The sequence below is a fragment of the Neolamprologus multifasciatus genome, unplaced genomic scaffold, assembly GCF_963576455.1.
Source record: "Neolamprologus multifasciatus unplaced genomic scaffold, fNeoMul1.2 scaffold_63, whole genome shotgun sequence".
In the NCBI taxonomy this organism is placed as follows: Eukaryota; Metazoa; Chordata; class Actinopteri; order Cichliformes; family Cichlidae; genus Neolamprologus; species Neolamprologus multifasciatus.
Window position 1 is genome coordinate 808 of NW_028182018.1, and position 17,736 is coordinate 18,543.

The 17,736-nt window shown below is 41.0% G+C and overlaps 1 protein-coding gene across 2 annotated transcripts; it reads right to left on the reverse strand.

The window, feature by feature from the left end:
- Window positions 1-601: 601 nt before the first annotated feature.
- LOC146490185 (intermembrane lipid transfer protein VPS13B-like) lies at window positions 602-16,853 on the reverse strand. Of its 2 annotated transcripts, XM_085153416.1 has the most exons (7): window positions 16,478-16,853; window positions 15,055-15,271; window positions 13,329-13,511; window positions 3,590-3,786; window positions 1,790-1,971; window positions 1,226-1,446; window positions 602-1,132 (listed from the first exon to the last, which is right to left on the reverse strand). In XM_085153416.1, the coding sequence occupies exons 2-7, from the start codon at window positions 15,214-15,216 to the stop codon at window positions 926-928; spliced, it is 1,152 nt and encodes a 383-aa protein (XP_085009542.1). In that variant the 5' UTR covers window positions 15,217-15,271; window positions 16,478-16,853; the 3' UTR covers window positions 602-925. The 2 variants fall into 2 exon arrangements, with proteins under 2 accessions (XP_085009542.1, XP_085009541.1); XM_085153415.1 differs by lacking the exon at window positions 16,478-16,853 and having other exon boundaries at window positions 15,055-15,562.
- Between the last annotated feature and the right edge of the window lie 883 nt (window positions 16,854-17,736).

A 17,736-nucleotide genomic window follows, 5' to 3' on the forward strand; every position in this document is an offset into this window, starting at 1 on the left:
CTATTTCTACTATATATATTTTTCTTTCTAAATATAGCATTTCTGCTATATAACTGTATTTCTGCTATGTTATAATATTAGTGCTAAACAGAGTATTTGTGCTGAAACATAGTATTTCTGCCAAATGATAGTATTTCTGTCAAATTATAGTATTTGTGCTAAAACATAGTATTCATTTAAAATTACAATATTCATAGTTCATCACAGTGTCTCTGGTAAATCACAGTATTTCTGCTATGTTGTACTATTTTTCTAAATCATAGTGTTTCTGTAATGTTTAAGTATTTTTGGCTAAATATATTCTTTCTGTTATCTTATACTATTTCTCCTAAATTTCTTGTATTTTTGAGAAGTTATCATGTTTCTGGTACGTTACAATATTTCTGCCAAGTTCTGCTATGCTATTGTATTTCTGCCAAGTATTATGTTTCCTCTAAGATATTGCAGTTCTGCTAAGTTATTACTTTTTAGCAAAGTTCCTTTGCTTCTGCAAAGTTTTACAATTTCTGCAACTTTTCAGCTTTTTCAGCTAGTTTTTGCAGACAGCTTCAGCTTTAAAGCATCCACACTGCATTTTCGCAGGAAATGCAAATTTTTCTAGTTAATGTAAATGTCTGAATGCACCAAACTGATTAAATACACAAGTGAAAAAATCATCCTCCAACATGTTCTAACCAAAGCCATCGCATCACTAATCCTTTGGTCGCAGCCACTTCCTCTTGCAGTGGCGAAATTTTGGCTATAAAAATTTCCCATAAGAAAATGTAACCTCTTTTGCTTTCAACACTAGCTTTAAGTACAATAGACGAGACACTGAATGATAACTTCTGCTTTAAGAACCCTCAGAATCACACAATATTTTTAATCACCAAAAGCAATATCAATAATCTATAATCGACAATTAAGCTGACTTTTTAATTAATTTTTATTTTATTCTTTGGAATATGCCTGTTATGCAGCTGAAACATCTGGTGGAGTATATGAGGAGTGTTGCAGTTACCTGTTGCCAGCTGTGCAGGGCAGTGTCGACAGTGTGGATGGCATACTGGCTGACATTAAGTGCCACTGGATCCACAAACACATTCACATCAAAAGAGGTGTTTTGGGGGCAACAGGTTGCTGTAGCCTGGCCCTGAAATACAAATGAAAACAAATGAATATCAACGTTTGGGGAAAAAAAAACTTTTGTAAAGACAGAAGAACTATGTAGAAAGCTGAGCTCAACCTGTAATAGACACGGCTGTAGAAGCTGAAGGTGTGTTAAGTTTCGGTACTCCAACAGCTTGCAATCTAGCTGAGAGGAAAAACTGAACTCCTGACAATGACGTGGTCCGTAGCTCCACTGTCGCAAGAAGACTCGTGGCTGCCGAGCACCTATCCCCGTGAACTCTTGCTCTTGAGGCAACTTCCGGTCTGGCAGGAAGGGATGAAGCTGTCGAGATGGAGCTGGAGGAATGAGAAACATAATTTTTTTTACTTAATATACTGAAACAAGTAACAAAGATTAAACACAAAATGGATTAATGTAAATTAAATCCACATGTGCACAGAGGTCAATTAATTCCATTAAGAAAAAGGACACTTAAGCTGTCAATCAAACAGAAGGCTGCTGAGGTAACAGATGATATCTGAGTGTACTTTACTGCTACCATGAGAGATCAAACACAGAACAAGGAAAGGTAGAGTTTTTTGGAAGTCAACTTCTCGAACACCTAGATAATCCCTCTTACTAAACCCAATATACTTCAGACTTGGAAGAGATTTTGTTTTGATATATTACAAATCTTACCTGTACCCAGCTGTTCTAGGTGATGACAGAGGTGAACTTCCAGGTGTGCTAGTTGCAGGCACACACCCAGGGACGGGACAAACCAGGGTGCAAAACACGAGTCCACTCGGGTACAGGCTGCCAGTGCAATCGGAGAGACCAGCTGATCGCAGGGTAACTGGGACCCACAGTCACTATCCGAACTGGAAGGGAAACGTTGATAGAGAAAGCCCACAAGATTTACAAACGATCATTAAAGAGACTGCAATAAATGAGGAAAATTTTAAACTGACAGCGCCCTGTGAATATAAAATGATTCCATACGGAAATAATATCGAGAAAAAGATCCTAATATATGACTGGGATTCAGTACTTGACAGTTTTAAAGAAAACAGTAAATGATTTTCTATCAAACTTTGTTTTTTTTTAAATAACAAAAGCAATGGCCCAGCTGTGAAATAATGGTCACAAAAAAAAAGAAGAAAAAAAAGGAAAACCAATGGACTTATTAAAATAATCTGATTCTTATTAAGAGTGGAATGCTTTTGTGTTTGTGTACAAATTGTGTGACATCCATCTCAGGAAGCACACTGAGACCAGCCATACAGTTACTGAGAATTCAAAAAAAAGAAATGAAATAAGGTGAAATGTGAAAGAGCTTCCCCGCTGTTAGGAACATTATTACACATGCAGTTTCCAGGAGAAGCCCTCCGTGGACATTAATTGCATGTCATGGTTGATGATGTTGAATGGAAGGTAATTGAAGTGAATGACCATTTGCTCTGTAATTTGCTGCTACCATGATCCACCATAAAAACTCCAGCAGGAAACGCTCAAGACCTGAAAAATGCTGGTGCAAGCAGAGTACTCCTTAAAAAGATAAGCATCATATGTTGACAATTTTCATTACTTCCAGTTGGCAGGGCAGCCAAGTTATTTTTCTGGTGGAAACTAAAGTAAGGCAGATGAAACGAGGGAGTAAGGAAAGGGGGATCAATTTTGATCAAAAAAGACAAATAATTTAAACATAAAGGAAATGTAGTGTTCGGAATATGATTGTAATGAAATACAGATGTATATTTTGCTTTACACAGTATCTGGTCCTGAAGATTTTTTCTGTTGCTTTTCTTACATGTTTTCTTATTCCTTCCTCTCTGTTTTTCTCGAGCTCTCTAAGCCACACAGAATGTGGGCTCGGCAATGCTCTTCCGCTAAAAGTTCCCTAAATCCCAGATGGAAGTAAATAAGGGGAGAGAAAAAGAAAAAAAGAGATTAAAAGAAGACGAGGAAGGAAAGAAAAAAGAACAAAAAGAAAAATCGATGAAGGTCGGAAGATGTAACAGTAATGAAAAGAGGAAGCGGTGGCAGGGAGTAAAAGCACGCTCTTTGGGGTGCTATAGTATCTTGCAAGCCTCGTCCAACTCATCCCATCCTAGCTCAACCCTGCCCAGCCCAGGCCAGGCCAGGCCTAAGAACGTATGAGCCAAAGGGGGCCTGACTACTCTCGCTTCCCGTGAGCTTCCCCTCGATTAGATACACTCAAGGTAAGCAGGAAGGAATCCGGATGGGCCCTGACAGGCACTTGGTGTGCTGGGAAATCTCATTAGGCCGATCTGAACGCCTTCCAAGCCCGCTCCCTGCTCCTGCACACCAGATGTGGGGCGAGGGATACATTCTACTTCTTTGAGCTCAGCAGCCTGGGTGCACTCTCCTTCTGTTTTTTCTCCAACAGGACGGCACACGGTCTGTAGGTTCACACACATACCAGTGTGTAGACATAAACACGCTCTCATATGGACGGTTAAAGCAAAATTTCCTCACCTCTGTTCATCTCCTCCATCTCCATTATGATTGAGTACTATCCTCCACAGGTCTGAGGCCACCAGCTCTTTCTGCTGGTTGGTGAGGCTGAGGCTGGGCAACTGCAGCTGGCAGGCACAGCTCTCTGATAGGCTGAACTCCCGATATGGAACAAAGGTTTGCTGGAGCTCATCCCAGTACTCTAGACTGCATGGTACCTGAAAGCAAAGTAAGGAAAAAAATAGAGTAAATATATGTAAGTATATATATATATATATATATATATATATATCGATCGTAGCGCTTGTAGAAATTGAGATTTCTGGAACTTTCTGGACTCTTTAATCATTCTTTGCTTCCTGTTGCCCCCACACAGCCAGCCTGTATGTACTACTCACAAATTAAAACTATCGCAGGTAGTTCAGAGCTTTGACAAAACTGTGAGGAAACACATTTCACAATGACATCATGAGGACCTATTTAACCAACAAGGCTTTTTCAAAACCCTCTGGGTTTCCTTATAGCATTACAGTTATACTGAGCAATTTTCTGTTAAAAATACTAACTTAATTTCTTATTGTTTCTATTGAATTTGGGCACACAATCAAGTGAGACCTCGTTATATATAATTTTTTCTATTGCAGATGAATGCCACAGATTCCTCTCTTAAACAGTTGCTTTTGATCCATTTAATAAAAGCATTTAACTAACTAATCCTCCATTTGGCCTCCTCTTGAGAAGGACACTTAAAACTTGAGTTTAGGTGTTCAATTGTTTTGAGAGCCAGGATATTCAATTCAATTCTATTTTATTTATACAGTGCCAGATCACAATAACAGTCGCCTCAAGGTGCTTTATATTGTAAGGTACACCTTTCAATAATACATACAGAGAAAAACAGTCATATGACCCCGTATGAGCAAGCACATTGGTGACAGTGGGAAGGGAAAAACTCCCTTTCAACAGGAAGAAACCTCTGGCAGAACCAGGCTCAGGGAGGGGGGGGCCATCTGCCAGGACCAGTTGGGGTGAGAGAAGGAAGACGGGACAAAAGACATGCTGTGGAAGAGACCCAGAGATTATGACTGAGGGTTAACAGTTTCAGCTGGGGAGTTTTTAATCTCTTGGTATTTGTTAAGCATTACATAGTTGGCTCCTAAATCCCTACACACACTAGCTGTTTTTCATACTTTTGGGAAGTTTAGTCTGCTATTATGGAACAGAACAATTGGAATTTAGGATAAAACATCCTTGATTTAGTTATGTACTATAATAGAGTATGGAGTGAACTATAGGTGAATGAAATGTACAGTGTAAGCGGTCCCAATAGATAAAGCCACGCCCACACTTAAACTAATTAACCATTTGCTGTGAGATAACAGGTAATATTTCTGTTCTGTGGATCCCCTAGCTGCGCATTAAGCTACAACGATAGTCTGCTAATCGTTAACCATTGATTCTTTACTGACCCTTAAAAGACATGGGGAATCCCCATTTCAGAGAACAAATGAGCAAGTGATTTCTTTTTATGGCATGTGCATTTCAACCTTGAATTTTACTCACTTCAGACACAACCGATCTTTAATCTCTCGTCTAGTTGGAAAAAATGACAGCGCTTTGACCACAGACCACCAACACAGCAAGCTGACAACTCATCTCCATAACAACATTTCACGACCACAGCATAACTAAACACCCAGCAACAGCATGCTGCAAGACGGCCATTAGCATCGAAGTCCTGGAGCCGTTTCTCACACTGAATAACAATCAGTTTTTGAGTGTTTTCACATTGAGTATCATTGATGTGATGACTGGTAGGGCTCCATTCATTCCTCTCACACTGCACCAAAATTAACATAAAGGTGTCTGGTACCCTCAGCGAAACCAAGCACCTGCAGATATTGGCTACTGATGGATCAGTAGTGGCAGCGCACTGAACGTGAACACAACTGAGGAATGCGCGTGTATGCTTTGGGTGCATTAGTACTGTCGGTGTGCATATGTCACATATGACAGTCCACTTGTTTACCGGAGGCATGAAACTCCTGAGACAATTACCAAACTCCTGGAACTGTCAGCAAGTTTGTATGTGTCAGAAGCCTTGTGCTCACAAAATGTGTGCATGCATCCATATATTCATGTGCAGGGCTGTACTGTTACAGAGGAATGGATGAGGTAACTCTAGCTTACATCATATAATCAATGTCACACAGGTTTTCCTGGAATCAACTTCTCATAATTGCACCTGACAGAGTTGTGCACCCGCAACCCCCAACGCTGAGCCACTGGAGCGGAAACTAGCTGAATCTCCACGGAGAATTCCCTGAAATGCATTGCTAAAACACCAGGCGTGCTTTTTTTTTCACCTGTGATATTTTATACACATGACAGCATGCAGAAAGGGATATATGAGGTGTATATATATGGTACAGTAGAATACATTTGCATGGTTGAATGTACGTCATGTTCCCCTTCACTTGTGGTGCAACTTTGGAGGAACGTCGAGATGAAATCGATAACTAAATCCAAAAATGTCAGAATGACGGAAAGAGGAAAAAAGGAGTTTTCTTAATGTGTAAGTTGAACATCTGGCACTTGCTTTCAGGAGGAGAAGGCACCTATGTATAATTCAAATGGATTGTGTATATGTGTTCAAGAAGAAAACGATGTATAATTGTACATATGAAAGAGAATATGCATGTATACGTATGTGTATACACAGGTGTGCGTATGTATGTGAGCGTATCATATAGTCTGGGCAGTGTCAGTTTCCGCTGCCTGATTGTGTGTGTATCTTATCTGATAAACAACATGTAGCCCTGAATAGCTGACATTCCCTTGGCTGCATGGGTCGAGATTGTGTTTTCCACAAGAACTCGACAGAGTAGGCCTGGCACCACGACCGCGGGCAAAACATACGCCAAAAAACGATCTGCTATCCTAAATTCCAACTTAATGTTCCATTTTGGGTTTGCTTTAAATCCGTGAGAAGCTACGGTACTGTGCAAAAGTCTTGAGTCACCCCTCATTTCTTTATATTTTGCTTCCAAGAAAACGCACTGTCTTGTAGTTATTTAAGATGATCTTGAGAAATGGTTCTCTAGTCTTTCTGAGAGACCCGCAAAGTTTGTCTTTGTCCATTTTCCGCTTTTTAAATCACTTTTAGTCCAGTCCTTATACAGTACCTGACCTTTTATTTTGGGTTGAGACATTTAAGATTGACCCATGAATCACTTAATGATTAAAAGAAAAAGGCAACTAACTCAAATGATGAACCAGTAACAGAAAACTTATCGAGACCATTTTAAATTGTATTTAGGCACTTGTTTTTTTTTTTATTGCAAAAACACATAATTTGTTTGCATTTCTTTAGTTCAATCTATGAAAAATTCTAAAGATAACAAAGTTTGAGAGAAATAAAATAATACCACCAATAAGATGAGTGTTGGTAGCTGGAAACTTGGTATATGTTCATGGCACATGGTGTGCAGTATGTCCTTAAAACATCTGAGGAAACTGAAGAAATAGAGGATAAGAAAAAAAGAAGAGCCAGGCCTAAGAGACTATCTACAGCAGATGAACTGTATCTAAACATCATCTTGTTAAGAAATAGGGAAAAAAATCTAGCAAAGATCTGAAACAGGACCTGAGAGATGCGTCTGGATTTTCAGTTGATCCATCAACTGTTTGCCAAAATCTCATCAGTAATGGTCTCAGTGGAAGGGTGCAAATCCAGTGAGAAAATGCTAAGGTATGCCACAATACACAAGAGAACTGGACTGAAAATCAGTGGCAACAGGTCTGATGGACGAATCCAAATTTGAAATTTCTGAGTCAAATCATTGTCAGTATGTAAGGAGGTGGACAGGCGAGAGGTACAACTGTGAGTGTCTACAGCCATCTGTAAAACACAGGTGGGGGATGTTGAAGGTTGTGTTAAAATTAATGGAAAAGTATCATCTGATTTTGATGTTACTGGAACGTACTCTGATTGGCATCGGTTTCACACTGCCAATGGAGTAAAAGCATACCTGGACAGCACAACACACAGTGAAACCCTATTAGTCATGGGCTGGCCTCCCTAGAGCCTGGAGCCCAATATTATTGAAGCAGTGTGGGATCATGTTGATAGAGAATGGAACAAAAGGCCGCCAACATCCAAAGAAGACCTCTAAATATCCTTTGTGAAGCCTGGAGAACTATTCCTGAAGACTGCTTAAAGAAATGACAAGAAAACTGCCTCGGAGAGTTCAGACTGTGTGAAACAATAAACATGCTCATACCAAATATTGACTTTCAAGCTTGTTAGACCTGTATAAACTCTGCTTTTGCCTTCTACAAAAAAATGCTGTATTTCCATGTATGTCTGCAGATGTTTCAATAAGTCACTGCACCCATTTCAGATTTTCTTGACTAAAAAGAAAGAAACGTGACTCAAGACACAACACTACATGTTAAGCACTTTTTAAAAACTATTTACAAATGTTATATTCAGAAGTGCTGGCAGCATTGTGCACGTATGGATGATATTTCCATTCATATAATTCACCTTTGTTTCTGAGAACTGGGACTGTTCTCTACATGATTGTACTTCTCTCAGTCTGACTGCACAGCCACAATTTCTCTAAAGGTTAACTAAAGGCAGGCAAACTAAAGCAAATACACAACATACAGAAATTAAGTCAATTTCCATCACCAACCCAGGTGTGATTGCTACAAATTCTCAAGTATGTCTGTGCAACTGAAGACTCCCTCAGCTCGCTCTGGGGCCGTGGCTGCTGACATCCACAGCCATGTCTGCCATTACTTTTATTAACAATATCAACAGAGCTATTAGGTCTTCTGTTATTTCACTGATGCCTATATGTCTAAAAATTCCACTGCTTGCTACCTCTTATCAGCCAGCAGACAAATTGAATTGACATCAGCTTGAACAAATGTTTATTCAAGAGATGTAATAAAAATTGTAATGAAAATGACTCCTGCTATGCTGTCTCAGGTGGGCTGATATATGTTAACATTAATCAGTGTGGAAAATCAGGAATAAGCCCATGCAGAGATCTTCATGCTCACTCTTTTTTTGTGTTTTTACTCTGTTCTGCCAAACTCTTATAGGGAGACTGGAGATTTTAGTGGATGAGGTGCAAAAACTCCAGATCAAATTAACCACATGGACAGTCTTTTATTTTTATAGTGCATTAGCTGTGACTAATGCAGGTCCGCTTGAGCACTGTCCTGCTACAATAATAGTTACCTTGGCTAAAATTCCACCTCACTATTTCTGGGTAAATGTGTCGCTCTGAAGTAAAATACCCAGTTGTTTTACCTTCCAACATTTCTATTCATCGGAGAGAACGAGTGCATCGGCGGAAAGGGCGTGTCACAGATGTGAAGCTGATGGTGGACCTGTGTTTCATATAACATTAACAACGACAAAAACAAGTTATGGCTGAAGGTTGGTGGCTCATCTCAGGCTGCAGTGTTTTTATGATACCGCTCGCAGGCCAGAGGGGCCACGATGGCATAACGGAGGCCTGCTGGGACATGAAAGGCTATCCCCACAACGCCATGCACGCAAACAGCAGGGGAGCAGATGGTGTGATTTTTTTAATAAACTCAGAGTAATTTGGGCAACTTCCTTCAACAGAGAGCGGATGATCACAGTAACACAATTGCATATTGTGAAAAGTCGGCATGGACAAAAGGCAATTGAATGAGACAAGACATTTACTTTACTGGATGCTGTGTCTGAACTAGAAATTTTATTCTCTGCTTTAACATGCTCCATCTCCTCCAGCTCCCCTGAGCTGGGGTCAAGCTGAATCATAGCTCCTGTGTTTGCTCCATGGTTCCCAGGCCCCACAGAAGCAGGAGGAGGGGAACACGAACAGGATGGACAGAAAAGAGAGAGAAGAACACCTGCTTATGATTCAGAGAACTGACTGCATGTAACAAGAAGGTGACAATGAGTCACCTTTCTCTCTTATCATCGGTTCATTGCTTCGGCACTCCACAGGTGGGAACCTGCGGATGCTCCATTAGGGATCAGATGCTTTTCAGCGGCAAGAGTCCCCCCCAACCAACCACCAAATTCTGACATTGCTCCCCTTCAACCGTACGTAAAAACAACTCAGGCAGCAATCTGACTTTGAGTAATGGAAGGAGGTTTGAATTCCCCCTCTGAGATACTGGAACCAGTTGGGAAACCACAACTATTTAAATGCAGGAAATCTTGATTTTATAAAATGTTAATATGATCTGCTCTGGGGACAAGCGAGCAGCAAGGCTCAGAGCAGGAGCCCCCCCCCACGCCAGTACAACCCTTCATTTATTCTGAAGAGCAGGGGAAAGTGGGGAAGGACTAAAGGAAAGGAGCAAGGGGGGAGTGTGACAAAAGGAGGGGGGGAGTGAGGAAAACCGATCGGAAAACCTATTTTTATTTTGTTTACATGCAGTCCTCTGTCCACCTGCTGATATGTTTAAAAAAATGACTTCATAAATGACAGAGAGAATGAACACACAGCTTAATGCTGACTATCACTCGCCCATAACTACTTATTTCTTTTCTTTCCCTATGCCTCTCACTTTCCATTTCTCAAAATCTATCAGCCTCCATCTCTGCATAGCCACATGGTAATTTTAGAGGCCTGAGAAATTATGACTGCCTTCTCCCTCTCTCTTTCCCTCTCTTCAGTCTTGATGTAAAGTAAATGAAATTCCTTTGGAATACAAACTAAGCCATTACTGTGTTTTGGAGTTTTATGGCTGCATTTCCGTTCCCCTCAGCTGGACTTTCTTTCTGGTCCTGGGAGGAATTAAAAAAGCGAATTAAACGAGACCGCTGATGTTTCCTAAAAGGCAGCGCGTTACCATTATGTCACTGGGGCTACAATTAATCAAACCTGGGACTGCAATAACTTTGGCTGATGACCAAGAACTTCAGTTAAAATAACAACCGTAAATGTAATTTATCTGTAAACAGATATCCAATATCTTAGAATTACTTTCACGTCTAGTTTAGCTACAACATATTTAGCAGTGTTCAAAAACGTACAGGAATAGCGTTTAACACCGAATTTAAATCAGTTTAAACAAACAAACAAACACATTGTGTGTTATGTCCTACATTTGTACTACTACCAGCAGCTCTATGAACATGCTGCAGCATCGTTTACATGGATAACACAAAAACAGCAGAGAGACTCATTGCTTACTTTTTGATCCTTTACAGCTGGCTCAGCAGTTTTACAAGTTCTAGTCCTTTCTAATAGAAGACAACTAATGTTGCACAATGTGCTTTATAGATTTCTCTAACTTGTCAGAAGCAATGGCTTCCATTGCTTTTCTCTGCAGATGCTGCATCAAATCCCCACATGAAGGAGTTTTAACAACAGTTGTGTGCTCGGGGCCTCCTCTTTTCACCACTATCCCTGCAGTAGCCTCAACACCTGATTCCTTTTAACAGACTTGTCAGAAGAGATAGGACCATGCCACATGACAGGGGAAGAGGAGCAGAGTGGAAGATGTGGAAACCATATGTTCATCAACCACTGGTTCCATAACTCCTGCTGTGTAATACACACAACTCTAATACACATGTCTTTAGTCACAGGCATTATCGTTTACGTACTGGCACAGACATATGTAGTAATGCAGACGTAAATGCATGCTTCTTATTGACATCTGATATACTACTGTCCTAGTGGCTCACAACACATTGTGAATCAGTGTTATTTGTGTAAATGTGATCTGAAAATGCATTTTCTGTGCACAGGACACATGTGTAATAGTAACACGCATTATATTGCAGAGTATACATCAGGAAGGACGTACAGTTCATTTTTTCTGCCTGTCATTTCCAGCAGCTGCTAAATAATCAACATCCTCTTCCTTGGAGTAGAGAAAGTGTAGCATTGTCACACAGATCCTCTCACACTGAGGCTTCTGTAGGCATTATCAGAACTGCAAAGACACCACCCCTCTATGGTCATATATATATATTTCTTTAACCCCCTTTCACTCAATATTCTTTCCTATTCCTCCACCCACAATAACCCCTCCCCCCATTCCCAACTCTATCATCACATCTTCCTCCAACTCTCTCTCCTCTACACACATCAGCTCCCTCTTATTCTCTACTGTAACTCAATATGTGGCCAATCAGCTCGAGGGTTTGCTCAGGAGTTTTGCTCATTACAGACTTTACAGCTGTGGGGCCTCGCTGAAAGTCAGACATCTGCAGCACCTTCCAAAATCTTTCCTCTCCTGGGCCAGCACACATAAACAGACAGAATCTGTACTGTAGGTGAAATGGCTATGGGAGTTCAGGAAAGAATGTGAAAGATAAAGAGAGGAGATGGGGAGATGAGAAACCTATGCTGCAGCCAGAAAAATAGGAGAAGGAAAAGACGAGGACATCCAACCCCAAAGCTTCAAACTGAATAAAAAAGCTAAAAGCCAGTTGGGAATTATTTTGTCATAGTAAAACTTTGTACACTTACAATCACGAACTAATGCTAAACTGTTGTTACAATAATGTAATCTTTGATCGGCTGTCTGTATTTATGTACTTGACCCATCCTTGCATCATATTTTGAGAATCTAGTGGTAGATCATTTATCAGTCGCTATACAGCTGCTTCTCAGTCACACAATTGAATTTAAAACCACAATAACAAGGCCATTCAAATAAAATCAGACCAAACACAGATGGTTTTGACTGGGCTAAGAAGAGAGGGTGACAAAACATGTTTTGCATGTTCTGTTCCCACAAATTCAATTCCTAAAGGAATGGTCAAAAATATAAATCCAACCGACTGTTGCAATGACACTATGAGGCACTGAAAAATGTCATATTTCTGTTTCAAGAAAAAAAAAGAGAATATGGAGGAGGATGCAAAAGAACACAATTTGGGATGAATCTTTTCTTTAAGAATGAAAAGTTGGAAAGAGAGGATGGGGAAATGAGTGATAGGAGGAAAAGTGGGATGTCCTGTCCCCCACTGAGGCCCCGAAGGCTCGGTAGCTGCTGCACCCTGCCAAAATATAACCTCATCTGTGCTTTGAGACACCTGGCTATTCACACCAGAGCATGCACGATGACTTCCACAGCTGTCTGACCATGTATTACATGTTTGGAAAGACAGCAGGGGTCTCTGTCATTCAATAACATGCAGTGTATAGGAGTTCTCATGACTCATGTCAAGGGAATTACAAGGCCCCCCCCGGTCCAGCTCTACGACGCTTTATTTCCCTTTTAGTGCAGGTGATGTTAAGCAAAGACTACTGGCAGAGGTTTGTGGATTCTCTCCTAATCTTGCATCTTAGTATCTGACTATAGCATCAGCACAATGAGCTGGACCATGGATTGGTTAATGCATCACTGTTCTTTGCTTTTTTGGAGTAAAGGCAGACATATAAGACATATACTCTCTATATACTATGGAAGGGACATAATATAACATAACATAAGAGGAACGGCTATGAAGAGAGAATGCAAATGCTAAGTGCCTATACCTGCATTCTCTCTAATGGCCACCAGGGGGTAAAGCCTGCAAAATACTTCTGGTCCTGCAGAAGCCTCTAGGAAAATGTCACTTGCACCAACCTCTGTGAAAAACCTTTCCTGGTGGGTTTGTGGGCTCATTGGATGCCTATTTGAAAACTTTTTGGTTATTCTAAGTATTACGCAAAAGGCTATCTTTTTGATTGAGAATGTTACTCGTCAGATTTGGTTTCAAACCCCGGGCGTCATTTTCTACCTGCAAGACATCTCCCAGGTCTGCAGTGCTGATCTCAGGGTCTTCTGTGGTGTTGAAGGGAACAGGTGTTATCCTGACAAAGGTAAGGACACGAGGTTCTGGGTATCTCCACAACATCACCTGGGGTATCGTCTGTCTCGCTGTAAAACACCACCTCATGTGGACCTGGCAGTCTCTGTGAAGCTGCGAGGAAAGAAAACAAACAAAACAAAACAAAACAAAACAAAACAAAACAAAACAAAAAAAACAGGATTTTATTTAATTTGTCAGTGATTTTCTGTTGTGGTTATACCTCAGAGCAAGACTTACAGACTAAAAAGAGAAAACACATGACGAGTAACAGAAAAAAAGTGGCAGAACTAAAACAGCAAAAAGTAAACAAGGGGCAGAAAAGGATTCTGGGGCAAAAACCCGCTGATACACTGAATTGAACAATTATAAGAGTGGCCTCTTCCCCCCCTGAAACATAGGTTAAAAAAAGCATTCTTTGCACTTTTTCTCCTTTTGGTTCAAAGGGACTATATTTAACTTGTATCCATGTTTTGTGTAGCAATGTTTGTATGGTTATTTGTACTATGGTATCTGAAACTACCAAAACAATTTTGCCTCAGAAATTGCTGTGGATGTTTCCATGCTTTCTGAGTGTTTATATGCATAAGGAGCCCTTCATAAACAGAGTGGCTAAGTAAACATTTTTGCTATTGAGTAAACGGCCATTGATTGAACCACGCCAAGCACCTGCAAAAGCTGGAGAACGCTGGATCTAAGCCTCTGAGTGGTGTTTTGACTCACTTTGTGGCTGCTGCTTGGGATTCAAGTCCTTTGGAAAAATGTTTATTTAAAAAAAAAAAACAGTCAAGCAGTGAATTTCTGCTTTGTTTGGTTCCAGGGCTTCACAAGTTGAAACTTTTGGTTTTGTATAAAACCATTTCTTGTCTGTGCCCTCTTAGAGGTGGACAGCATATTGTTCTTCAACAAAAAGGGCAGATGAAAGAACAGGCACATACATTCATGAGGTTTTGCTTTCAACTGAGAGAAAGTGGGTTAGAGACTCATTGTGCCCTCGTTTCCACCAAGCTTTCATTTACTTTCCTGTCTATCTACCCCATCTATCCCTGTCAGACCTGGGGAGCGGCACTTCCTGGTCTCTTTGCTCTGGGGCCCAGTTGGACAACATGTTGCAGACAGATTGTCCTCTTGGTTCTAGTTCACTACTGTACTTTTTTTTTCTGCTTCAGCCAGAATATTAAATGCATCAAAGACCAGTTGAACAGTGCAACAAACAAAGACTCAACCACAGCTGACAGAGTGGACGGTTGGTCTACAGCCAGAGAGAAGTTTGATCCTCTGTGTATAATGTTGCTGTGTGTGTCTAAAGGACAGCGCACACAAAGCACAAAGAGAGGGAATAAACACCATGTTACTCAGAGTGGAAACAGGCAGACATGTCTGATGAAACTTCTTTTCACACAGGGCTTTGATCTGACTTTGATTTAAGTCGATGTGTATCTTAAGTGACATCTCACTTTGTCACAAAAGCTCTTTTTTTTAGTTTGTCCAACTCACTTACACGAATATATGAATAAACAGCCATTGTTACTGTTTATCCTATGGACCGAAAGTTATCAAGAAACAATTACTACTATTATTATTACATTTCAATCTCTGTTCTATGAGCCGCACATCATCTCTACATCAGATCAACATACAGCACATTGACATTCACCTGAGTCCTGGATATACTGGAAATGTCCTGTGCGTAAGTCATCTGAGCTGTGCTCTGTCCGAGGAGAGGGAGAGCCTGGAGACGGAGGTGGCTGGGTGTGGCAGGCCTTGCCTTTAGCACAGCTTTCAGCTGAATCCCCTTTCTGCAGGTGGAAGTAGGCATGGAGGTGCTCCTCTATCAGCTTCAGGCAGTTCAGGTGTTCCTGGCCCCAAAAGACCTGTTGTTGGGACAGAACAAAAAAGGTGAGATGACTGGGAGAAAGGATTAAAAGAGTAAAAGAGGAGCATAAGGAGCTCCAAATGGGGACAAGTCAAAAGAAGTTAAATAACAGATGAGCATGAGGATAAGGCTACATGTTACAGACTTCTGGCTCTTTCTTGAAAAGCTGCATCAACACTTTCTTTTCCAAAACAGGAAGAGAAGGAGTCAGGATTACCCTCATCATAACCCATTCACAACCTTACCAACATTACCCAACACAACCTTACGTCTTCCCCACTTATCCGCGGCATTCCCTTCCCCTGTTCCATCAAAGCAAGTCTGCCTGGGGTTTGGACCAAGGACCAGGAATCTCTGAGTCAAAAACGCTTCACACATGGAGCTGCCCGACTGCTCGGCCGCCGCTCACTAGCTTTGCAAGGGTGGGTTATGACTAAACTCTTAAAAACAGGAAAATTTGGGGATTTTTTTTTTCCCCCAAGTTTTCGGAAAGAGAGCACGAAAAGAAGGAATCTGAGGGAATTCCGGTGGTTTTCGTACAGCACTTGATTAAAACACCACAAATGCCAATATTTGCAGAGGGAAATGTATGATTACGTATTAAGTGTTGAGTTGCGAGTGATGTTTCTGTTTGTGGGCACGCAATAAGAGCATTAGAGAATCATTGAATAAAAGGGGTCAGGGGGTTCCCCCTGAGCGAGTAATGTGGAATAATACACTTGTAATAATGTGCTCAGTCAGTCACATTGAAGAGGGACTTTTCAGTGTGGGCATTATGTAACTTGTGACAGGAAAAAAGCCACACATATTCTCCCCCACTTCCCAGCCTCTATTAATAGCTTTTTAATATTCCACCACTTAACCAGTAGATATGACTCAAATGTACAGTGAAATTACAGCATGTAATTTCTACTGTCATCGCTTCACTCCAAAGAGGACAGAAGCCATGGTGAATTAAAAAGGAATATCAGATTCAAGAGGAGTGTTCAGATTGTGAGAAGCTATGATGTGAGTGGGTGTCAGCATATAAATGCTGTATGGTTTAATTTGGAAACCAATGACAGTTAAGCGGCTGTTTTAGTGGGTGGTAGGTCTACCTTGAGATTAAGACTGTGTTGAGCAGGAAGAAGCTCATTAAAACATTTACAAAGCATTCTTCAGAGAGACTCATTTCCATCTGCCTAATAATTAAACCTATACAAACCTGCAGGAGGCCTCCATTCAGGTCTAGTAGCAGTTTGGGGGGCCGGGCTCGGGTCCAGGGCTGCCACTGTGGCGACACCAACGAGCCTCTAAGGAACTGCTGCAGGAAAATGGTCCCAACAGTACACGGCTCCGCTCCTTTAGTCCAGTTCTCACCAACACATCTTTTACCTCGAGCAGCACAGAGGCGGCCTGAATGGCATCTTGGAACACAAAAGAAGTAGCAATAAATGTCATGCACAGCACAGGGCAGAACTAAAGAGAGAAAACAGAAGGTAAACGATAAATGGTTTGTGGGTAAAGTAGAAGCAGGCGCTTAGTAATTCTACAATGGAAAAAAGGACAAAGGCTCAGACAAATGGGGAAAAGTTGAAAATCAATCCGGTTTCAAAGTGAAATATCGATACCTCTAACGATGTAAAAACTAACACTGTTCATTTGCAACTGGGCCAGACGAAATTAAAAGACATAAACAACTGAACCTCAAGTATCAGCTGCACAAATGCTTGCCTCATGTTTTTGCACTGGTCAATTACAACAGTCTGGCACTGTGATAACAGAGCAGCAAAACATACAATGCAGTTACACCAACCACATCCTCCTGGATATTGTGCTCGCCTGATGTTAATGGCATAAATACTTGGCTCTCTGGGGACGGAAACAACATTACTCTTCGCTCAGAACAGGCATATGTAAATGCCTTGTACCTCGTGTTTTGTGTGCAGATAACCAGCTAAACTATATTCAGTGTTAAGCCACCAGAAACACTGGGATTAGACAACATCTGGGTGTAAAATGTACAACACAGAAACATTAGTTAATATGATGGGGCTCCATGAGTTCATTTCATGGACAGAGGCACACTGGGGTATTTGAAACGGTCAAACTAATCTGAAACTGCATATCTTCGTCTTTATATTGTAAATTGCTAAAGTAAAAGGTTTAGCAGACACGTTACAATGAGAGAAAAGCCAAACACCCACTCATCCTGTAAGCCCCAAAGGTAGCAAAAGCCCCAGCTTAATAAGGAAAGCTTGAAACATCATCTGTCCTTTCCATTAAAACTGAGACGCATCATTGTGGTCACAAGCTCTCCTGAACTTGTAGTTTTGCTGCCATAACTCACTATACATGACAACTAGCTGTTGATGTGGGAGGGCTGATCAGGTCAGTTATAGCTACAGTGGTGGCAGCCCATTTGGAAACCTCAACACTGGATGACTAATAATGCCCTGAGAAGTGGTTCTTCAAACATGTCTT